Source organism: Myotis daubentonii, chromosome 1 (genome assembly GCF_963259705.1).
Source record: "Myotis daubentonii chromosome 1, mMyoDau2.1, whole genome shotgun sequence".
Lineage (NCBI taxonomy): Eukaryota > Metazoa > Chordata > Mammalia > Chiroptera > Vespertilionidae > Myotis > Myotis daubentonii.
This window is the reverse complement of record NC_081840.1, coordinates 29697039-29720432: the sequence shown is the minus strand read 5'-3', so window position 1 is coordinate 29720432 and position 23394 is coordinate 29697039. Positions and strand designations below refer to the sequence as shown.

Here is a 23394-nt window from a genome sequence, read left to right as displayed (position 1 = left end):
TTCAATTCCATTGTCTCTAGCCACGACTCTGCCACTGTTACCTGGGGCCCCTAGACACCTGTTTCCTTATCTGTTGAACCAGGAAAATCGCTCAACTTATCTCACCAGATACGATCAAGTATTACAAGCGCTCTCTCAACTGGAAAGTGCAGGGTAAGATCTTAGACGCTTGCCCTGCCTTGTTTTACTCCTTCCTTCTTCAATTGATCCTCACCCCCATTCTCTGCTTCTTCCATCAACTCTGTACCCCAAAGTATAGGATTCAACAGCCACCACCACCCAGACCTCCAGGATTCCAGTCTGCCTTGCTCCCTGGGAGTACTCAGTCACAGGGCTAGGATGAACGACTGAAAGATGACCTGAAAGATGACTTCGCCCCTCCTCATGCCTTCAGGAAAGCCTGTTCTCATCTGACAGCTGAGAACCTTCTTGGCTTTAAAGACTCCCTCAATGATTCTGCACAGTCTTACTTCTGCAGTAGAAGCCCATCGCCTTGCAATGGGGACTATGCTCGGGGCTCCCCTGCAGGTGGCATCAGGAAAGGGGGAGCATGGAAGATGCTGGCCACTCCCATGGTCCTCCTACTGCCGTTGCTCTAGGGTTCTGGAGCCTCTCCCACCAGCCCTGCCTCTCCCCTTCATTGCCGGAAGCTGAGCGAGACCTATTCCCAGGAACGCATACAGGCATCCACACCTGTGGTTTGAAATAGTCTTTATTTTGTAAACATCTGTGTTTAAAATAGATGAACCCTGCTCACAATTCATTTACTGGACCCGAGACACAGCACACAGAGTTCACCCGTCACAGGGAGATGGGGGTTCAGGAGCAGGTGGAGGGCCAGGGCCGGGGCTGGGCTGAGCCTCAGGACAGCAGGTGCAGAGGTGGGAGGTGTAAGCAGGCAGGAGTGCCTGCCTGTTCAACAGTCTGGGCCTAATGCCAGCCCCCAGGCCACCTCCTGGGTTGGAGAAGTGTAGGGGTGGGAGGCCACCTCTGGAACCTGATGAATGTAATGCACCCTAACTTCCCAACCGTCCTCCGGCTCCCACCCCTCCCCCAGCTGCGGCCCTAGAATGGGGCTAATCAGCCCTAGAATCTTGCCTCTTGCTTCCCCTCCCAGAACCCCTGGGGCACAGTTAAAACAGTTCCTGTGTCCTGAGGGGTAGGGGAAAGGCCGAGGTGCTCAGCCTGTCCCCAGGGAGAGCTGCAATACTGGCCCCGGGTTGGAGCCAAGGCGAGTATGACCTCCCCTCTCTGAAGTCTGGGCTGAGGGCACTCTGAGAGCGGACTCTCAGGGCTGAGGTGACCGCCCTCCCACCCCCAGGCGATGCTGCTGGTGTCCTGATACCCGAGGAGCCAGTCTCAGGAAGCATCCCCAGCCAGCTCTCTATTCTTCACCTGCCAACCACTGGCTGCTCCTGCCCTCCTTTCCTTCCACTCTGCTAACCCGTCCCCCTCCCTGCGTCCTGAGTCACCCCGGCCTGATAAGCCTGGAAGAAAGGGCTAGTGATTTCATGCCCACACCCCATTTTTGGAGTAAGGAAGCGGGGCTCTTAATCCTTCCCGTGGGCGTGCCCTGGATTTTGGGCTTAGTTGGTGAATGCTCAGTGCCCAGTTGCTCCTTTTAGCTCCAGGCCCAGCCATGCAATGCAGCTAGTGAGTAGCTTAGGGGCGATCCTCCGACTGTGGAAGGCGGGCAGGAGCTCTGCGGGGGCTGGGCACTGACTTGGCCCTTCCTCCAAGGGCCTTCGGGACACTCCTGGGCCACATGGGGTTAAACACCTTCTTCCTGAACTCAGAGCCCTGCAGGAGTCCTGTTCCCGCCACCTGCAGCCACAGTGAGGCTGGCCCTCGGGAGCCAGGGGGGCAAGATGAGCGCTTGGTCTGGAAGAAGGAAGAGAACAGCACCGAGCACTTCCTCAGGCCTGCCCCTCCTCTTCCCATGAAGTCCCCGCTCCTCTCCCACAGACTCGGGTCTCGTGAAAACCTTGAGCTGAAGGCTGGGGTCAGTGAAGGCCCACCTCTCACCTGCCAGGGGGCTGTGGGAAATGCTTTTCTCCCACAAGAACTGAAGGGCCCAGGGAGTCCATATCCCCCCCTGGCCTGCTCTCCCTTGCTCGTGACCTGATATATAGGAACTAGCCCTTCAGTTCCCACGCTCCTCTTTCTGGCTTGTCAATCACTGCCCCGGCTCTCCTCGCCCCGCAGTGCCCTCAGGCTTTGGTTCAGGTCTTTAATCCAGGAGCCCAGGAGGGAGGAATTGTGTACGTGCAGCACGGGAGGTAGAGAATGGAGGTGACGTTTTCTCCCTGCCACTCCTCGTCATTTATTTTCTCCTCTGAAGCACCTGCCTCTGAGCCCAGTTCCCCAAGAGGCAGGCGGGCAGGCAGCCAAGCAAGGCCCAAGCTGGGAGAGGTAGGGCAGCCCCAGGCTGAGGACCACGTTCCTCCCCACCCGATGTTTCACGTTCCCAGGTCAGTGGTGAGGAGGGCCCGTGGCCCAGGGAGGACGTGGGGAGGGGAGGCGGGAAAGAAGCTCCCCACCTCTGACCCACCCACAGAGCAGGGTGGGGGTTCTCCCAGGAGCTGGAGTCCATCCCCCTGGACAGGGTTAGGAAGAAAGGAAAGAAAGGAGCTGCACCAGCAGCCACAAAGCAGGACGCACAGGGCTCAGGGCGTGGGGGGACAGAGAGAGAAGTGGGAAGAAGAGAGAAAAGCGGACAGGAGACAAGATGCACTGAGAAGGAGCCTCAAAGTGGCCTCAGCCCCGGACGCCGCTGTCTGGGGAGCTGGGGAGCTCAGCGGTGAGCGTGCTCCAGCACATCGGGGCTCATAGCAGGCTGCGGTGGGAACCGGGGGGAGGCTGGGGCCGCTCAGAGGTGACAGCGGAGCCACCCTCAAGGCCGGGCTGGGGGAGTAGCAGCTACTGATGTTCCACGGGGTCACCCCGATGAGAGGAGAAGCAGGGCAAAGCCCGGGCTCCCTGTCTGCGCAGGCCTCCTGAGGGGAGGGGGGACTTGTGGGTGCTCCATGCAGGGCCCTCAGCACCAGCAGGTTTTTGAAGAGTTCACTGGGCCCTCAGGTTTGCTCTCATCCTCCTCTAGCTCTGCCAGTGCCAACTCTTTGCTGGCACGCGTCCGGACACCGTCCAGCTCCTTCCTGTGGGCCTGCAGCACCAGCTCCGTCAGACGCGTGAAAGACTGGGGAAAACCAAGGGGCACGGGTTAGTCCAATGTTCCCTCCTCTTCCTCCTGCAGCCCTGTAACTGCCCAAGGGGTGAGGCCTCATCTGGTGGCTTCTGTCTGCCACCTTCTCCTCTGGCTTCCCCACTGCAGACTCAGCCAGGGACCGGCAGCTGGGCCTGGGAGTCCTCACCTCTTTAATGTTGAGGTTGGTGCAGGCACTTGTTTCGTAGAAGTCCATGCCGTACTCCTTGGCCAGCTGCAAGAGAGGACATTCCTGAGAGGGAGTCGGGGAGGGAAGAAAGGCGCCCACAGCACCTGCAGGTACTTCTGCCATTGCCCTCACAACCCATCCTGAGTTGTGACAATTTCTCAGAGGAGGGGACTTCTCAGATGAGGCTAAGAGCTCCTTCTAAGACCCAGGCTAGCACCGACACAGATGCACCCGACAGACGCCAAAATGTTGTGGCAGTACAGCACATAATGAACAGCATGGGCTTTGGAGGCAAAGGGACCTAGACTTGAATATCAGTGCTGCCACTTAACAGCTGCACGCCCTTATTCAGCTGTATGACAAGATACTTATTCTCTCTCAGCCCCAGCTCTGCCATCTGTTAAAGGGCGATGGATGACGGCGTCTGTGAACCAAGGTTGTGGAATGATTAAATGAGGTCATGCATCTCCAAGCACTTGCTTAGCACATGCAGGGCTCAATAAATACTATTATTCCAGCAGGGTCTGCTTCTACTTTCAGATTCTTCAATAACTAGGCATTATTATTATCTTTTAAATATATTTTTATCAATTTTAGAGAGGAGGGAGAGAGAGAAACATCAGTGATGAGAGACTCGTTGATCGGCTGCTTCCTGCACGCCCCACACTGGGGATTGAGCCCGCAACCCAGGCATGTGTCCTTGATCGGAATCAAACCTGGGACCCTTCAGTCCACAGACGGACGCTCAGTGGATGGGTGACTTGTCTCAGTGGCATCTGTCTGTCTTTCTGTCCTCTGTGTGCTTGGGCATCCCCTCAGCACCATCCTCCTACCCTCCTTGCCCCCAGGGCCTCTCTGACTATGGGCCCTTCATTCCACATGTACCTTCCTGCCTCCTTCCAGTGTAAGGGTAGGGAGGGGGTGAGGAGGGGGTGGAGGACTGAAGACGGCAGCTATGCCTGGTGCTCTTAGAGAACAAGCCAACACCTTGAGGTCCTTCCTCACCACTAGCACTGGAATGAGCTCTTCAGCAGAGGTCATCTTACTCTGGGGGACTTGGAGTTGGGGGAGTTGCTTCCCAATAGGTCTTTGCATCAGGGTGGACCCCAAATCACTGTCCCGAAGGGCAGAAAGCCAGCTCTCAAGGATGGCCGCTCACCCAGCGCCTTGGCCTATCGTGGGAGGTATGAGGTGCCTGATGGGGGTGACAGAATCCTGGGTCACAACTCTCAGGCCTGGCCTGGAAGGTAGCAGAGAACCCCAGGGATGGATGCGGCCAGCTCACTGCCACGTACCTGCTGCCCTTGCTCTCTTCCCACCTGCCGCTTCTGCTCTTCATCGGCCTTATTCCCTATAAGGATCTTCTGGACACCTTCGGGCGCGTACTAGGGACAGAGGACAGGCAGGGCCGCCAGTGAGTGTGCCTCCCTCCCACCTCCCCACACACGTCTACACCGGCCTCCACAGCAGCACCAAACTTCAGAGCCCTGGGACACAGTGGCCGACTGGGTGCAGTTGCCGGGCTCCCCCAAGAACCATGGGTGACCACGGTGTCCTGGGGACAGTCTGAATAGGAAACACGGGCTGATTCTGAGGGGCTCTCACCCCCGCCCCAGCCTAAATGAGGGAGTGCTTCCTTGGACTGCACAACTGGTACCTAAGTTGGAAAGGACATTGGACGTAAGCCCAACCCCTCCTTCTACAGATAAGGAACTGTGGACGCAAGAGAGTTCAAATGGCTTGCCCAAGGCCCCACAGCTACCATGGCAGAGCCAGGACTAGAATCCGCCCTGGCCCTGAGATTCCGGGGAAGAAGCTGTTCACAGGGTAACTCACTTCTGGGCAGCCTGGCAGGGTACAGAGCACGGAGGGCATGGCAGCTTGGGCTTCTCCCCATAGAGGACTTACCCAGAGGTCTTCATCCCGGGCTGTGGAGGGCAAGCTTTCCTGGCAGCGTTTGCTCGCCAACCCCGAGAGCTTCGGCCATTCCCATCTGGCCCTCCCTTCGCCTTCCCCTCTGAGGTGCCCTCCCCCACTCCAGTGGTGAGGTGGCATCTCCTACCTCATCCACATCACTGACCCACTTCATGATGTGCTGGTAAGAGCGCTCGCTGCTAATGTCGTAGACTAAAAATATTCCCTGGGGGAGAGAGCAAGAGAGAGGGGGGGAGGGGGTGTGTGCACAGGCATGGGGCCAGAAGCCGTGTGGTGCCTTAAATGCTGGGTCCCACTCTCCCTGCTCTCTGCTTAGCATAATAAGGACCCCTCAGCACCCAGATATATCTTCTTCTGTCTCAGACCCCAAAAGCTATTGCTTCCTAGGCCCACCACAAAACTCTCTACCTCTCTCTGAGGTAGAAAGCCACCAAACACTTGGACCTGGGTCTTCAGCCCAGGGTGGATGGAGGGTGAGGGTGGGGGACCTGCCTATAGTGAGTGCTCAGAGAATCACTGATGAATGAACGGTCCACGAACAACTCAAAGACCACCTAGGGGCTCCCCTCCCCAGCAGGCAATCCAAGGGCCCTATTTTGGGGGTGAGTGGCACAGATATCTCAAGTACCCAGAGCCGGGAGTGTGGGTGGCAGCATCCCACCTCTGGACCCTGAAAATGGTGGCTCACCTGGGCCCGTCGATAGTACTGCTTTGTGATGGTCTGATATCTCTCCTGCCCCGCTGTGTCCCTGCAGTAGAAAGCCAGTCCCTCAGAAGAGCGGGGACCGTAGAAGCAGGAGAGAAGGGAGGAGCAGGAGCTGAGAGACCCTGTGCCTATGAAGGAAAGACTGGGGAGCTGGAGGGTGAAAATTAATGGGGCTTTGGTCCCTCAGTGGATCTGAGCATACCTGAGTCTGCAGGAGAGGTGCCTGGCCATCTGGGCCTTGTTCACTACATCTGCACCAGAAGCCACAACCATAACTGGGCCTTGACAACTCTCTCTAGAATCTGGTCACTGTGGCCGGACTGGATGGACTGCTCCACCTCCAGATCCTCTGAAGGCAATGCCCAAACCACTCTGGAGTTGGGAGGCAGCTGGCAAAGGCAGTGAGTGTGGCCAGGAGTGGAGGCCAGAGCCACAGCGGCCCCCTGTGGCTACTTGTGGGAACTGCACCACGCTGCACTGAGGCCCTCTCACCAGCATCCCACCCTAATAGGCGGGGTATAGCCCTTCCTCCTACCAATTCTACCATGAGGTGGCACAGCCCAAGGACAAAGCCTTATTCTCAGGCAAACCCACAGTGGTTAACTTGTCAATTCCTCTAATTTCTGCCTTTTGGTGACTTGTGGTCAATCCCATAGTTTCTTCAGGATGAGATCAAAGATGAAGGCTCCTGGGAGCAGGAGATGGGCTTTGAGACTTCCGTTTCTCTCCAGGGAACAGTGGCCAGTTGCCCCAGAAGAAGCCTCAGGATTTTACGCGTGGCAGTGGCAGCTCAGGAGCAGCCCGAGGTCCTCTCCTCCCACCCAACTCACCAAATCTGTATGCGCACTTTGATGCCATCCACCTCTATGGTCTTCATCTTGAAATCGACACCTGGGGAGAGGAAGAGAGCGAGAGGTAGGAACTGAGAGCCCACCTCGACCTGAACGGGAAGGCTGGGTGCTCGCACTTGAAGGGAGCTCCTTTGGTTTAACTTGGCAGAAAGATGGCATGATGTGAGGGCCTTCTATAGATATAACTGATTTCAGAGACAGAATCATTGATAGGCTGCCTCCTGCACACCCCCTACTGGGGACTGAGCCCACAACCTGAGCATGTGCCCTGACTGGGAATCAAACCGTAACTTCCTGGTTCATAGGTCGATGCTCAACCACTGAGCTACACCGGTCCAGGAGGTAAGGGCCTTCTTGAACCAAAAACTGACCCCAAGGAAGTTTCCTGTGCCCTGAATGGGGCTCTCCTTCCTCCTGGAGCTGAAAGTGGTCAGCAGTCAACAGCCTGAGGTACAGGAAGTGAATGAAGGATCACAGGGGGATCCACTCCATCGCTGCCTCGGCCCCAAACGTGTCTCACTCACTCATGTGTGACGTCTGGGAAGGCTAATTCCTACAAACAGCGATCCACCTCATGGGCCTGGGTTTTTCTCTCTCTCTGCCTTATTAACAATCGGGAGGGGCTATGGTGCCGTCCTGAATGCGGGGAAGGTGCATGGAGCCCGGAGAGAGGACTGCTTCCCACCACGGTGTGTATGAAGCCCTTGGCAACCAGCAAAGGGCCACCAAGGAGAAGGCCTGGGGAACCTGCTGTTGACGAACTGGCTTGCTGTGGGAGGTGCTGTGGTTTGCTGGGAGCCTGGGCGTCGACGTCTGGCCTGAGCTTGAATTCTGACTCTGGCCACTAAATTCATAGCCATGACTCTGGGCACCTTGCTTCTCTGAGCCTCCATTTCCTCATCTGTAAAATGGGGCTATTACCAGTCATTCCAGTGGGTCCCTGAAGAGAACAAGTGACACAGAGCGCCAGGCACCTGGTGGCTAGTCAGCCGCCTGCAGCGACCACCATGCCCTAGTATGGTCCTGGGCACAGTGGGGGCCCGGGAGTGGCTGCCAAGGGCGGGATGAAGAGGCAGTGGCACAGCGTGCCGTTGGGGAGGGAGAGGAAGACAAGCGGGTCTCGGCCGGAGGGGCTAAGCTGCCACAGGACACGGGACACGCAGGGATCTGGCAAACCAGCCCAGGGCAGAAACCTATTTCAGGGAACTCGCGGCAAGAGAAGTCAGCACCACCAGCAGCACACGGGCTTGAATCTGAGTGACGACGGGGAGATGAGCCGATAGGTTTTTATCACGGCGCCTCTCCCAGCTCTGACTGTGCCCAGTGAGTCAAAACTGTGTCTAGTAGGTGAATTAAGCTGAAGTCTCCGTGCACTCCCTGGAGACAAGTCAGGAATGGGCATCGTTAACGAGTGTGCAGGCGGAGAGCATGGGAAAGGCAGAGTTCTGGACCGTCGTCCCCAGGCTGCGCAGCACAGCACAGCACAGCCCCGAGCTAGAACTCCCCACAGGGCTGCCAACCCACCTGAGCATCAGTTCTTTGCCAACCGGAACACTTCTGCCCTTAGCCATCCTGCCCCCACCTTTCCACAGATTCAGACAGATGGAGTTCAGGCTCTTCCCTCTCACCACCGAGACCAGTAATCATTTAATGGGAGGGAGAAAGGGTTCAGAACGAACAACCTGAACTGAATAGAATTGGTCAGACGTGAATCATTTTGCCTGCCCACGCCGATTCCTATCTATGGAGCTGTACTTTTCCAATGGACAATGCCTGCAGCCATTCTTCCGAGTGTGCGGAGAGGTGAAGAGAGGAGGGCGAAACGGGGAGGGGGCACCTGGCCTCGGTGGGGGCAGGAGTATGCTCACGCCCTCCCTAGACAAACAGCTGTCAGGAATTTGCCTCTCCCCAGTACCTGGCATAGCAGGGAATAAAGAAGTTCTTGTTTTTCTTCATGCTACAGTGCCTTCTTCCCGGCGGAGGAGGGGACCAGCAATTTTGTTCACATTAGAGTAAACCTAGCTCATCCTCATACTAGCCGAGCAAGTCTAGTGCAGCCTCTCGCGCAAAGTGGTCACAAGGGGGCTGCAAAGCGCAGCCCCAAAGACCCCGAAGGTGCGGGCCGGGGTAGAAGGTTCTACATCCTTTATTCCACAAACTGTGGGAACTGACTGTGTGCCCTGCATGGTGCTCAGTGCAGAGTGGCAAAAACGACACACGCTCCCTGCCCTCTCAGAGCTTAGTGGGAAGGAAGCAAAGGCCCGGGGTGAGCTACCAGCCCAAGGACAGCACAGCCACGGCTCTGCACCACACCCCGTGCCTTGAAGGAATGACGGAGAGTTGTATGCTAAGTAGGCATAGAGGCCTTCGCCACACTTGGTGTCCCTGTTTCTCGGAAGGTCCTTGAGAAGGGCTGAGCTGGGCGAGGAGATCCCAGCACTCGGGGACCCCCCTGAGGACGAGCGCAGGCTGTTGGAAGAGGCAGGGAGGACGAGAAGGTGCCCGGCTACCCTGGGAGTGAGCGCTGGGCTTGGACTCCCTGGCCCCTCTTCCTTCCCTTCTTAGCTGTGTGGCCAGGAACTCGGGGCTCAGAGCACCCCACCACTTGTGACCTTGGCCCTCCTGACCACCCAATAAACTTTGTTTTAACGTCTCAGAGAAGCCAAATGCTTCCGTTCTGTCTCTTCATAAGCACTAAGGGAGAAACACAGAAAGCCTATGCCTTCGGTGGGGGGGATTTTCCTCTCCCCACCCACGCCTCTCTTTTCATAAATTTAAAGATGAGCAGCCCACGATCCTCAGGGGAATCTGTTCCTTCTACTCTACTCCCCCACACCCCGCACCTTCCGCTGGGTCGACCTGCCAGCCCACCCCTGGCCCTCCACGACCTGTGCCCAGCCGTGGCCCCTGCCGTCTCCTTGAGTGGCTGCTGGCTTTTTCCATTGCTGAGCATGGCGGGCAGTCAAAACACTGGCCTTGTTTAGTCGCCTGCAGACTCATGCTTTGTCACCTCAGCTGGGCCCTCCGGCTGCTCAGCAAACTGTTTAATCGATGTGTGTTCACCGCTCACATTCCTCACAGCCACTGTCCTCCCCGCTGAAGGCTTCGGTTCCCTGTGCGTCCCCTCCCCTCCGCTGAAGGCCTTCCAGAGAATACCCGGGCCTGTCCGAGGGCAAAACGCCACTGCCTGAGGGCGCCTTGGCTCTGAGGCCCACCTCCGTCCCTCCGAATTTCCTCTTTTCTCCACCCTCCCTGGGGGAGCCCTCTCTCTTTCCCACGTCTCCCCCACAGCTGTCCACGCCAGCCCCCTCTGGGTCACACCCTAACAGGTTCGCCCCTCTCAGCTGCATCCTCAGGATCTACAGGAGGAAGAGCGGTTCTTCACCCACCCACCCCCATGGGTTCTCATCCTGGCTCCCCGAGGCAGCACTTCTCAGACTTCCAGGGGCACGCAGGCCCGGGGGAGATGCAGACTCGGATCCGGTAGGTGGTAGATGAGGCCCGAGATGCTGCATCGAGGCTCCAGGGGAGGGTGACGCTGCTGGTCCATGGGTCACACGTCTGACAGCAGCTTTGGGGACAGCGGTTCTGCAAACGTGGACCCCGGACCTGCAGCCTCAGCATCAGGCAGCACACAAAGTTTGAGAACCACTGTCTCGCCCATCTCTAGGCAGAAGCACAGCCCAGGCTCATTACCGTACTCACAACGACAGCACACCCCCTGGCGAGGGGATCCAGAACCCTCAGTTCTCCACCAGCCCCAGGAGGCAGGTGGGGGTGGAGATAATCATCGTGAGACACGGAGAGGCCGAGTAACTGACTCACTCATGTTCCCACATCATATGGCTGAGCCAGAACGGGACACCTGTCTCTCTAAAACCTACCCGGGGTACTCCTCACCCGACCAGTGGCTTCCCCACTCGACTCTCCGAGGCTGTGGAGCCTTTGCTGCCACGCCCCGGGGCCCCGCACCTGCTCTGGTGTTACGAGGCGTCTGGAAGTGAAGCAGTGGGCGCACAGGGGCAAGCCCGCCACAGCCTGCTTTCAGGGAACCCTTGCTCCTTGAGAGTGCATGACTCCACCACGCCCAGGAGCATCACCGGGACAGGGCCACCTCGGTGCCCCTGCAGAGCGCCTGCTTCCTGCCCCAGGCCCAGGGATGGCTCCGGTGCGAAGAAACTAGCACACCACCCGGCACAGCTCCCGCAGAGGTTCCTAGAGACCCTGGAGCCCAGGGAGGAGAGTCAGGAAGATGGAGCCCCTCCCAGCCACATGCCAAGAGCATGGCGAGCAGCTCACCGTTCTGCCCGCACCTCAGATATGTTGACTGTGGTGTCTGCCCCACCCAGTGCCCTTTTCTGGCTGGAACTGCCCAGCCCACGGCCTCCGCTCAGCGTGTTCTTTGCAGAAAAGCAGCTCCTGACTGGACCGGGGTGGATATCTGACCGGAAGGAGGCCCATCGATGGGCTTGCTGGTGACCTCCGAGGTGACCTGGTGGAGAGGGACCGGGGAGCTAGCTCAGCCGATCAAACCGGCTCCCTCCAGACGGTGCAGAGGGGACTGGCCAGTGGTAACGAGAGGAGCATGGGGCAGACAGATGGGCAGAGAGGCCGATGCCTAAGGCAGGAGTGTGCTGGCCGGAGTAAGGCTCAGGGCGTTGTGTCCCAGCACAGCCGCCAGGCCACGCCAGACCCCACCTTCCAGCCTCATAGCGCACCCCATTTTCTTAGAGAGCACCTCAGGATACCTCAAGAGTCACAGCCTGTGACTGTCCGCTGCTACCTAATGGCTCCCCTACCCCCCTTCACCACTCCCCCCCGGCTGGCAGGTAGACATTGCAAGTGAGGGGCTGGGAGACGACTTCTAAGACGGTGTGACCTGCTCCCTGCTGCCTCCAATGTTTGTGTCTTCTAGCCCCAACTAGCACCTAAGGGGAAGATAATATACTTTGTATTTGACAGAGGTTTTTGTTTGTTTTTAAAACCTCTGCCCCCACGCAGTGCAAGGAGGGACGGGTGCCCATGGCTCAAGAGCAGGGGTGTGTGTCCTGCCCTCTGAACGCTTCACAGACACTAGCAAGAAAAACTCAGTTAAGGACAGTGCCAGGCCCTGACGCACCGTCGCCTCCGGCTCTTCCTGCTGTGTCCCTGGATGCGAGGCCTCTGCCCCTCCAGCAACCCCAGCAGCTGCCAGGCCACAGCCGGAGGCCTGGAGCAGTGAGAGCTGCTGTCGGAGAACTCGGGGGACAGGTGAGGCCCTCCTCGGGGCCCAGGGGGCGGGTCAGGTCAGAGGGACAGGGCAGGGGACAGGCACAGCGCTCACTTGGCTCCTAAGATAGGGCAGTAAACCAAGGCTGAGCTTACTGCCTCCCCAGTCCGGCAGTGGAGACTGTGGAGAGAAGGGGACAGGGCACCCCCAGGGGGAAGGACACGCCCCACCATCACTGTCTCTCTCCACGGACAGCCCTGAAGCATGGAGGCAGTCTCGCTGGAAAACCGCACGGTGTGGGCACTCAGAACCCAGGTGTGAGGCCAGAGTTTGCTTCCAAACCTGCCTTTACCGCGAGTTTCCTGTGTGGTGTTGGGAACGCTACAGAACCTCTTTGGTTCCGTTTCCTCACCTACAACATGGGGTGACAACCCCTGATGTGGGAGTTTTTGTGAGGATTAGGAGATAAGGAGTCACACCCGTCACACGGGGTGAGCCCACGGGGCTTTGTTAAACGTTAGCTGAAGAAGCTACCAGCTCCCTCGGAGGATGAGACTTGGGAGCCCAGGGGACTGGAAAGAGCTCTGGGAAGCAGGAGGGCTCACGCTGGGCAGCAGAGGCAGAGAGGCGAGGGGAAGAGCCAGCACTGAGCTGGCGCGGTTTCACAAAAAGAAAATGCCACCCACCGTGGAGCCCGAGAGCCCCCAGAACCCGGCTGCGACCTGACATCTGGAAAAGCGGGGGGTGCCTGTTGGTGGGCCAGCACCTCACGGGTTAATGTCAGGTGCCAGCCTGCCTGCTGCCAAGTGCCACATGCTTCAAGTGGAAACGGGGCTCTTCGGGGTGCCAAATGTTATCACCGTGATCAACCGCAGCCCAAAGGACCAGCAGCGTGACCTGAGCCTTTTCAGGAGCAATGAGACGCCACAGCAGGAACAACTTAATACACCTGAAACCCAAGGCCGACACCCAATCCCTGGAGCCGTGTTGGCTCCAGTTACCAAGCCCAGGTCCCAGGAAGGCCCCCAAACCAGCATGCGCTGGACAAGAGGAGTTCACGTGGGTGTGACAGGAGGTCTCCAAAGAGCAACCCCAAGACAAATGTAGGGATGGGGAGACCCTGACTTTGCCACCCCAGACGAAGCATCGGGGATATCCCCACTTCAGAACCCCCTTCTCTCAGCCAGAGAGACCATGGCACTCAGAGGCCCATGTCGCCACTTCCCCCAAAGGAGGTAAAGAGCGGGAGAGCTAAGAGCTAAGACTCAAGAGAAGATTTAAGACAAAGGCTCCTGGCACACCACCGTCCCTCATACCATTAGGTGGGGGGCTAAGGGAGAGCGTCTTTGCCCCGGACCTGCCACTTGCTGTATCCTCTTCCTTCCTTCTCTCTGGGGACCTTAGCCTCAGTGTCCGGGGACTACATGCCCACTGACCTCCTCCTCTTACCCATTTGCAGACTGACGACCCCTCATGGCGGCCTCCTCCCTGCTCTGAGCACATGCTCAGCCAGCCTTCACCCCATCTTGCTCTGGGAGTGCTGGGAAGCGGAAACCAAGGGGCCCCGGTCTTTGTCAGACAGACTCCTGATCTAATGCTAAGGCCATGTTTCAACCTCCAGGGCACTGGGGTCAACGGTCTGATGAGGACGCCCACCCACGAGAAAGACCGGAGATTTCAGAAGAATACTCGTCCTTTTGTCAACATACACCCTCACAACCTCAACAGGGAAGGTGGTTTGGGGCCTAGGACAACTCCAGAGGCTACCACCTTCACATCAATCGTCACAGGCCAGTCTTTAGAATCCCAGGAACCCAGGGTTGTTGTGGGGGTTTTTTGTTTGTTTGTTTTTTTCATCAGGCAGAAGGGTTTCCCAGACAAGCTCAGACTCCCAAGATGCTGGGAGGAACACATTTCCCCAGAACCTGAGCCCTAGGAGCTCCCTACTCCAGAGCCCCAGCCATGAGGTGGTCCTGGGAGATCACTCCAGCAGCCTGGTGAATGGATGGGCTTCATCTGACACCAGCAGTGACCCTAGGCGACAGGCAAAACTGACCTTAGTCTAAGATACAACCCCTCCTCTCTTCACACACCTAAGAGGACCCCCTCATATAGGGATTGCGGGAGCATGTTCTTGCTCCTTCCTACACCTGAGCTGCTCCTAGGACGTGTATCTGAGCAGAAGAGCTACAAGCTACTGGAAACAGTTCACCCCTACAGTACTCCACCCCCCCTCCCCACACCCCCGCTCTCCCCACAGTCTCAAACACATGTAGCAGAGTGAGTCTCTTAATTGTCTTAAGAGTCCCAATTAACCAATGCTGTTTGAGACTTCCTTCAGGGAAGAGCAAAAGTCCTCTAAGAAAACTCATTTATTTATTCGTTCGAACAAACTGCTACTGAGCACCTACGATGTGCCCCAAACTAAGCTCAGAAGACACAACAGTGAATAATACACGAAGATCCTTGTCCTCAGAGAGCTTCTATTTGTGTGAGGAAGACAGATAATACGTAAGTAAACTAACACATCATTTCAGGGAATGGTGTGTTCAGAGGCAAAAGCAGAATCATGGAGTAGACAGTGAAGAGATCTGTGTGCAAGCTGCTTCCGATGAGCTGGTCAGAGAAGACCTTTGAAAGCAGGTGACATTTGAGCTAGGAGCTGAATGACAGGAAGGTGCCAGCAGGGAGAAGACCTAAAGCAGCGGTCACCAACCTTTCGGACCTCGTGGACCACCAGTGGTGCGCAGACCACCGGTTGGCGACCGCTGATCTAAAGAATCAGGGTCCCATTCAGGGGAAGCAGCAAATACCCATCAGACAGGCACACATGTCAGTCAAACTTACAGCTCCTCAGGGAGGAAAGGAAGAGGGACCGACATGATTCCTTCCATTGTTATAGAAAGAAAAAGGCAAGGCAACGCCCCCGTTCCCTTGGGTCTTGTGGGGACCCACCCTCACATGTGCACACGTGTGCACCCCCACACATGCATGTAAACTTGTGTGCAGGCTCTAACCTGAAAAACATACCAAGAAACTTCTCAAGCACTAGCAAGGCCAAGTTGAGGGCTCCGACCCCCCTTTTACATCTCTACCGAATGCACATGTGTGCAAAGCACACTATCTCTGTGTGCGTAGCAAGTACACAAAGTGGGTGTTTAGGGAACATCTGTTCCTTTGCCCTTGCCCTTGCCCTTTGCACTGCCGTGTGCACAGCCCTCCATGGGGGCTCTGCGACATGTGCCGTGTGCTCCAGCTAACCCTGCCGCACTCCCCTCCGGCAGACCCCTGATCTGGGCCTGGCCTTACAGTGGGCACTGACCCCTCATTCGTCCACCCTCCTCCTGAGCCTCTTCCCAGGCAGGGCTGCACTGACAGGCAGCAGAAGGTTCTGGAAGGAAGACACGGGCTGGGAGCCTCAGGAGCAGACACATGGGGTGGGGGAACAGGACCTTCAGATGCATCTACCTTCACACAGAGCCCAGCAAGGACTGAAGTGAACGTACGCTGGTCTGACCAGGACTGGCCACTGCTCACTGGCCCAGCCAGGCCAACACTGCACCTCCTCCCCCACCCCGAGCCCCTGGGGAAGCCTTGTTAGCCTTCCAGGCCCCACTCAAATGTCACTTCCTCTGTGATGCTTTCTCCAAGCTCCCCAGGAGGAAGTAGTCACTCCTCTGTGGCTCCAGGGCGTTTGCATCCTGTTCGGGTTGTCTGTTCGGAAGCCTGACTCCCCAGCTGCACTGTAAGCTCCCAGAGGGCAAAACAGCATCCTGTTCATTCCGTCTTGTCATCGCCCGGTAGAAGGTAGATACTCATGACATATTATTCAACAAATTGAATAAATGAAAGAAAAAAATGAACGAGTGAGCGAGTGAGTACATAAATGGAGTCAGGACGTGCCAGGAGAAAAGATGCGTAGAGAGAAACTAGAATCGGGGAGAGCGATCAGGAAGGACCCACATGATGAAGCCAACTCTCCTCTCTGCAGATCCCGGTGCCCTGGTCACAGAGTTTTCAGGAAATAGAGGATCGAAACAGTAACATGAGGGCAACACTCAGATCTCACCCTCAAAGGTCCCCCAGCCGGACTCCTCAGTCACCCCACCCCCCCGGCCGACACCCTGCCTGTCGTCCAAGGGACACACCACTGTCCCACGTCCCAGAGCCCTCACATGGGTGGGGAGCCACATGTCCTCTTCCCTTTGGCTCATGGGACGTTTTGCTTGGCAACCTGTGGAAGGACCTTTCTGGATGAGCAAGGGCATGAACAAAGCCCGATTGGAGAACTGGGGGAGGGGAGAAGGCTCCAGTTTGGGCCACCTGCCTGCAAGATGTGAGTCATCACTTATCTCAGGACCTCACATTTCCCAGTTATAAAACAGGGCTGATGATTAGCCCTGCCCTCGTCAGTGGGCGGAATTAAATGTCTGTGGTCCTTGACAAAGCACGCTGCCCAGGCAGAATAGCCAAGGAGAGGTCAGAGGCCTACGCAGAGAATTGGCAGTTTTGCAGGGAAACAGGCACAAATATTAGATTACAGACGAAGGCACTCTGAGAAGAGCTGGCAATCGGGGTAGAAGGGTAATGCCAAATATCGACTTTCATGTTAGAAAGCTCATCACCATGCTGTCTGTGGAGCAGGAGGCTGGGAGGAGCAGGAAGGAGAAGGAACGAGGGCGCCCAAAGCCGTGGGTGAATCTGCAGAGCTGTGAGGGTGTCACAGGTGCACAGAGCAGCAGAAATGAAATCCCTGGAGGGTTTCTGAGCCATTATCGGGGAACATGACCTTGGGGAAGGGGGTGGGCAGAACGTGGCCTGAGGCAGAGTGGCACCTGATAGAGCCCTGAGGCAACCCCTCTCCCTGCTCCTTCACACCTCCTCACCGACTCTTCCTTCTCAGCCCCGGGCACTGCCAGGGCAAGCGGAAAACTGGCACAGGCTCGGGAATGAGCCTACTCTTGTGCTCCCTGGAGAGTGAGATGATGGGCCCCTGACTCCTGTCTGTGCTGTTCACTGCTCTGTCCCCGGCTCTTCACGCCCCCCTGACACAGAGTGGGTGTCCAGTAAGCAGTGCCCACATGATGACTGTGCCTGGCCTTACATAGTTTATGCCTCTCTACAACTTTCTTATGAGCTAGGAATAACAATGATGATACAATGACAGCAGCGACCATTTTTGGAGGGCTCTGCAGGTGCCTCCTATTCCTTAGCCTCTCATCTTCACAGTGACCCTCAAGAGAGATTCTGCTATTATCTTCCATTTACAGATGTGAAACCCAAGCAGAGATGTTAAATAAATGTGGGAAGGTCTTGGAGCCAGGGAGGCCATGGGAATTTCACCCAGGTTGTCGGCGCTCTTTTCTTTCTTTCTTTTTTTAACTTGTTTTTTATTGACATAGTTGAACTTTACAAGTGTCATAAAATACTGTGTAAACAGAGTATTCAGACAGAAGAAAAAGCAAACTTAAATATATTAACCAGATTAAAGCATGCAAAAGATCCAGTGATACTTACATTAAAGAATAATATGCTAATGGTATCTAATTTACCCACTTTATATCGTCATAAAAATGTTAGCAAAATTCAACTTGAAATTTGGTGGACTTGATTCTCTATTTATGTGTAAGATACGCTACACCCTTTGCATGTATACGGTTAACTTTACTAGTTGTGTTACAGTACATTTAGAGAAGTTTGGTATCCGTATATATTTACTAACCATAGTGCGGTAAATAATGGTTAGAAATGCATTCTCCTAATTTTCTCTATGAATTCAGGGAGCACTAATGAACTAACCACATGAGTCACTGACCAAAATTCCTTACTATTCACATTCACATCTGTGCTCTTTTCACTCTACTCACAGCATCTCACCTTCCCTGCCTTTCTGGGGGGGCTTTGGGAACAGGGTGGGAAGAGACCTGCCTCAGGCCGTCCGAGCGCATGGGCCCAGCCCCAGCCCAGCCCCTCTCACAGTGTCACACACAGGCATGGGCCCAGCCCCAGCCCAGCCCCTCTCACAGTGTCACACACAGGCGCACAGCACCTCACGGTCTGGGTCCCACAGACCCAGTGCTCAGGCACCGGCCTGAAGTTTGTTAGAATCAGCTCTCCTCTGGTCCTCCTCCAGCCCTCTCCCTCCCCGTCAGTCACCCACAAGTCCTTGCCCCGGGCCCTCAGTTCAAACAGAACTTCCTGAGAAAGGTGATACTACAGCACAAACCCAGCCTGAGAAAGCAGTCCTGAAGCCACAGTGGTTCAACCAGCCAAACTGGAAAATCACGGGGCCGCGGCCTCCTCAGAACCCAGAGGGGTGCAGCGGAGGGAGGGAGGGGGGGCTTTAAAACAAAAGGTCTAGAGACCAGGGACAAACCAATGATGAGCAGGAGAAAATCAACTCATGGGTGATCCCTTCAGCTTGCATTTGTGGCTTATATGTCACCCCTGGCTGCCATGCAGAATGGAAACCAAGTCCCTGCATGCAGCTGTCCATGTAGAATAACACATGGTCTCCTTGCCTGGGAGGCAGCTCAGGTCATATGAGGCCATTTCAGAAGTTGCCAGGTTGATGGGTGGGAACCAAGAACAGGTGGTGGTGTGGAGTCTGGTTTTGGTGCCACAGGAGGGGGTAAGAGGGGGGAGAGAATGAGCTGAGAGGTTCCTTTGTGCCCAGACACTACCGTAGCCCTGACTGGTCTACTGCTGCAAGTCTTAACCCCTCTCGCAGCCAACACCCCAAGTGCCATTTCCACCACGTCATTCCCCTGCTCAGAAACTTCCTACACTATTGTGCAGGCTCAAGTTCCACCCCTTCAGCCAGACCCTCAATGCCCTCTGCCCCCATGCATTCAATATTTATTGAGATTGTGGCTGGCCCTGTACTAGGACGATGAAAACAACGAGGAATAAGATTTGGACTCTCCTTGAAGACACTTAAAAGTACAGTTTGGGAGACAAGGAGGTAAAACAGAGGAATGTTTTCACTCTTCCCCTAAGAACCCCCTTCTCTTCCAGCCAGACTGCCCAGAGTCCCATGAACACCTACTCAATTCCCACCTCTGTTGTCTCTGCTCCCGTTTCACCATCTGCTCCTTCCCCTACAGGAACTGAAAAGCAGCCCCCATTACTTGGCCTGGCTTCAGTGTCCCCTCCTCCTTGAGCCTTCCCTGTGGTTTCTGGTCCACCAGGTGGGCCCCTCTCCTTCTCCGACGTCCTCTAGCACTAGGTTGTAGCAATGGCACTCACGGTCCCCTCACCATCCCCTGGCTGCCTCGTGCACAATCTTACATCATGGTTCAGCTGCTGATAATGTCTGTAAGACCTTTATTAACAGTGATGATCACGACCATCATGGATCTCTACAGTTGAAGAACACTTCACCAAGTGTTCACAGATACATTACCTTGTGGAGGCCAAGGCTCTTTCGGCCTGTCTCGCTTGCCAACTAAATTACAGGCTTCTGGAAAGGTGGGCAGGAAAAGGTGGACTGCAGCACATCTCTTAATGCCTGTCATAGTGTTTTGTAGTGGATGCTCAATTAATTTAACAGATAGGACAGTCTTGTCAGGAAAGAGCAGAGAACCTTAAGGCAGCAGCTGCCCACCTTTGCACGGCATCCGGGTCAGCACAGCTGCATGGGAAAGGCATGTCAGTGGCACAGGACCCAGCGGCAGGGCCACTGCCCACTGGCTGACTAGTAAGAAGAGGGTGGTCGGTGCCTACCTGGGAGGTCACCTCACTGCTCCCCGCAGGCTGGTCTCTGAATGCCACAGGCTCTTACAGGATCTGGCATAAACAGTAAATCACAAAAGTGCCAGCCTAGGTGATATCAACATGGTCCGAGCTCTGTGTGAGTTGCCTCATTTTCCCCATTCACAAAAGGCGCCTCGATCAGCGCCCAGCGAGGGAAAAGAATGTGCCTTAGCCCTAGCCAGTTCGGCTCAGTGGATAGAGCGTCGGCCTGCGGACTAAAGGGTCCCAGGTTCGATTCTGGCCAAGGGCACATGCCCAGTTTGTGCGCTCAATCCCCAGTAGGGGGCGTGCAGAAGGCAGCCGATCAATGATTCTCTCTCATCACTGATGTTTCTATCTCTCTCCCTTCCTCTCTGAAATCAATAAAAATATATTTTAAAAGAAGAAGAAGCAGAGAAAAAAATGAGGAGAACTGCCTTCAGGTTTTAGGTCAATATACCAAAAGCCTGTGGGAACAGGAGGGCTAGGGTGCTGTGGAGACACCTATGCCCAGCTCACTGACTCACCTCTGCCCACACAGTGGTGGCCCCGGAGGGATTCTGAGCAGTCCCCGCCACTCGGGAGGGAAAACTGCCCACTCACCTGTCTGGCTGGAAGAAATGTCTAAGATGGGAGAAGACCAGGCAGAAGAGACATTAAGGAGAAGGGCTGGTGATTAGCGATGTGGGGGACAGGGACTTAAGGAAAGCTTTTCACAAGCTTCAGAAGGGTCGATTTGGTATTTCAGACACAACAGTCCTTCATTTGTCTGTGGGGCAGGGGGACGTGTCTCGAAGGAGGCCCCACAACACAGAGCAGGAGCCCGAGTGCTCCTGAAGTGAGGTGGGTGAGTAAAGCTCTCCAAGGAAAAGCTCTGGTCACTCCCAGGACGTGAAATGTGGTCAGGATGCCAGAATGCAGACTACTGCTCTTCACGCAAGAGCCAGGGTCCCCAGGCAGCCCACCGCCCTCTGTGATTGCTCAGCAGCTCCTGGCACCAGGCCCATCCCCAATATAACCACCGCCAGTTTCTTTAAGCCCCAAGCTGCTGCCCTCTGTCCCCACACCCGCGCTGCCCGCATGTCCCACCTGGCTCCTGGGCCACTCCCGTGCTCCCTCCCAGGCCTTCCTCTCACACCTCCTCTTTCCTCTGAGCCTTCCCCAGAGGCAGGCAGGCTCCTGGCCCCTGCACCTTCCCATCCCTCCGAGATGTCTCTTCTCCAAGCGCCTGGACCTCCTAGGAGCCAGCCTTAGAGCTTCTCTGGGAAAAACGAAAGCGTCTGTTCCCTGACCTTACTAAGCCCCTTGAAGAGAATGAAGCAAAGAGAGACTGAGCCCCTAGGACAGGGGTTCTCAACCTTGGCTGCACATGAGAATCACCTGGGAATCTTTTTAAAATCCTGATTTCTGGGCCTCATCCCGGAATTCCCAGGTGATTCTCATGTGCAGCCAAGGTTGAGAACCACTGCCCTAGGAGGTCAATGATGATCACAGTAACCACACCAGCATCACTCAGTTTCCCACGTGTGTGCACTTGTGCTAAGTGCTTTTACTAGCATTATCTCATTTATGCCTCACAACACCTTGGTGGGCAGGTACTGTTTGTTATTATTCCCATTCTACAGAGGGAAAACTAAAGGCCAGAAGCTTATGTGATATGCACAGTCATGTGGCCCCAAAGTGAAGTCTCCAGGTCTGTCTGGCAACAAAGACCGTGTCTTAACCACAGGCCCTGTTCCCCCGGGCTCTCCAGGCTCCCTTTCCTCTCATGGCAAGAAGTGTGTGTTGGGAGGGAGGGCGGAAGCTTCAAGTGCCAGGGCCCTGTCTGACGGGGAGGGGCACCTGGGCAGTGCTGAGGCTGCTCCAGGCACCAGCCAGGGGACCTGTTAGATGTGGGTCTAAGTCCCTCAACTCACACCATGAGGCCACCATGCCCTGCCAGGCAAGTGATCTCATCCCTGTCCTGTCTGGGATGCCACCAGCCTGTCCCTCTAAGCCCAGGCTCCAGCATTGCCAGATCAGGGATGTATTCCAAGGCGTTCCTGCCTGCCTCTGACCCCCTGTCTGGACAGGTAGTGCTGCCGATCCTCAGCCTCCTTCCATGCAGCCACTGCTTTCCCAGAACTGGCTCTAAGGGCCCCTTTCACACCTTACCTGAGCCCTCCTCTGTGCCCCACCTGGTGGCTTACCTCCACAGCGGTGCCCTGGAAACCCAGTCCTGTTGGCCCCTCCCTCCCTCCTTTCTTCCCCTCCAGGCTCCACAGTGGGTCGCCCCTGAACTTAGTGACTTGGCTCCCCACCCTGAACCCCTCTTCTGAGCAAAGGCTTTAATCCTCCCCCTCCACCGGGAGCGTCCTTTCAGTGGCTAAGATCCCGGCCGCCCCAGCTCAGGGCACCCAGGCCTACACCCGCCGGGTTCTCTCGGCCCGCAGAACCCATCTCCAGTCACGGGCAGCAGCAGGGACCCCTAGCCTCCAGGAGCCGAGGCTCGCGACCCCCGCCGGTGGCCCCGCACCCCGGGATGTCTGCCTTCGCCTTGCCGCTCAGATCCCCGCCTTCAGACCCAGGGGCGGACCGTCCCTCCCGGGCTGGGCTGGAAGGGGCAGGGGCACCCGGCAGGTGGCGGCGGGGAGGGTGGGGCGCCCCGGCCACCGCCCCTTACCGATGGTGGAGATGTGCGAGGAATGGAACTCGTTATCGGTGAAGCGGCACAGCAGGCAGGTCTTGCCCACCCCGGAGTCCCCGATCAGCAGCAGCCGGAACAGCACGTCGTACTGCTTCGCCATGGCGGGGGCGAGGAGCCGGGGCTGCGGCGCGCGGCGGGCTCAGCCCCGCTCGACCGCTGCCATCGCGGCGCGCGCCTGCCGGGGACGCCGCGGCGAGGAGGAAGGCGGGCCGGCCCCGCGCCAGCCCCGCTCGCCGGGTGCCGGGAAGCGCCGTGCGGCGGGAGCGCGGTGGGAGGAGAGAGCCGAGGCCCCCGCCCGCCCCTGCCCCTGCGCCGCCGCGGGGAGACGGGGCGGGGAGCGCGCGGAGAGCGGCGACCCCGCGGCGGGGGCGAGGCCGGTGCGCGCTCCCCTCCCGCGGGGTGCGGGGTGCACGGCCCGGATGGGGCCCCACTCCCTCACCCCCTCCCACCCCCTTTGTGCCGGGAGCTAGACCCCCCGGGGAAACATTTTTGTGTTCTGCGGACATTCTGCAGGCGTGCGTTGGAGGGAGCGCCCATCCAGCCCGCCTCTACCAAACTCGGCTTTTGGGTCTCCTCTTGTTTCCCCAAATCACACCCGAACCTGGCCCTGCCAACCTGCCAGCTCCGCCTTCCGCCCACCCCCGCTTCCCGCCCCTGCAGAAGCCTGGTGGGGGGGGGGGGGCATGGGGGGGGGGAGGAGCCCAGTGGTTGGTCCTCACCTGGGCTCATCCTGGTCGGAAGGCCCAGGGTCTGGATTCAAACACTTGAAGCTGGGATCTCAGAACACTGGACAGTGCTGCTGAAATCCTCCCTGGCGGCCATGCGGCTTGCCCATAACCCTGTGTGATCGTGTCTGCCCTCCGTTGTACCCCCCGCCCCCA

The 23394-nt window shown here is 56.8% G+C and overlaps 1 protein-coding gene across 3 annotated transcripts; it reads right to left on the bottom strand.

The window, feature by feature from the left end:
• Positions 1 to 694: 694 nt before the first annotated feature.
• Positions 695 to 22962, bottom strand: RAB15 (RAB15, member RAS oncogene family). Of its 3 annotated transcripts, none has more exons than XM_059693526.1 (7): positions 22490 to 22950; positions 6864 to 6924; positions 6016 to 6076; positions 5455 to 5532; positions 4688 to 4777; positions 3372 to 3437; positions 695 to 3196 (listed from the first exon to the last, which is right to left on the bottom strand). In XM_059693526.1, exons 1-7 carry the CDS (start codon positions 22611 to 22613, stop codon positions 3038 to 3040), a joined length of 639 nt encoding a protein of 212 aa, XP_059549509.1. In that variant the 5' UTR covers positions 22614 to 22950; the 3' UTR covers positions 695 to 3037. The 3 variants fall into 3 exon arrangements, with proteins under 3 accessions (XP_059549509.1, XP_059549517.1, XP_059549528.1); XM_059693534.1 differs by having other exon boundaries at positions 6016 to 6161; positions 22490 to 22611; XM_059693545.1 differs by lacking the exon at positions 5455 to 5532 and having other exon boundaries at positions 22490 to 22962.
• Between the last annotated feature and the right edge of the window lie 432 nt (positions 22963 to 23394).

Bases quoted from the DNA above. Each gene is read 5' to 3' on its own strand.
- RAB15 (XM_059693526.1), bottom strand. From the start codon at position 22,613: ATGGCGAAGCAGTACGACGTGCTGTTCCGGCTGCTGCTGATCGGGGAC. The intron at 5,533-6,015 runs GTGAGCCACCAT...TCTCTCCCCCAG, and splicing joins AGTACTATCGACGGGCCCAG to GGAATATTTTTAGTCTACGA. The intron at 3,197-3,371 runs GTGAGGACTCCC...GGTTTTCCCCAG, and splicing joins CCAACCTCAACATTAAAGAG to TCTTTCACGCGTCTGACGGA.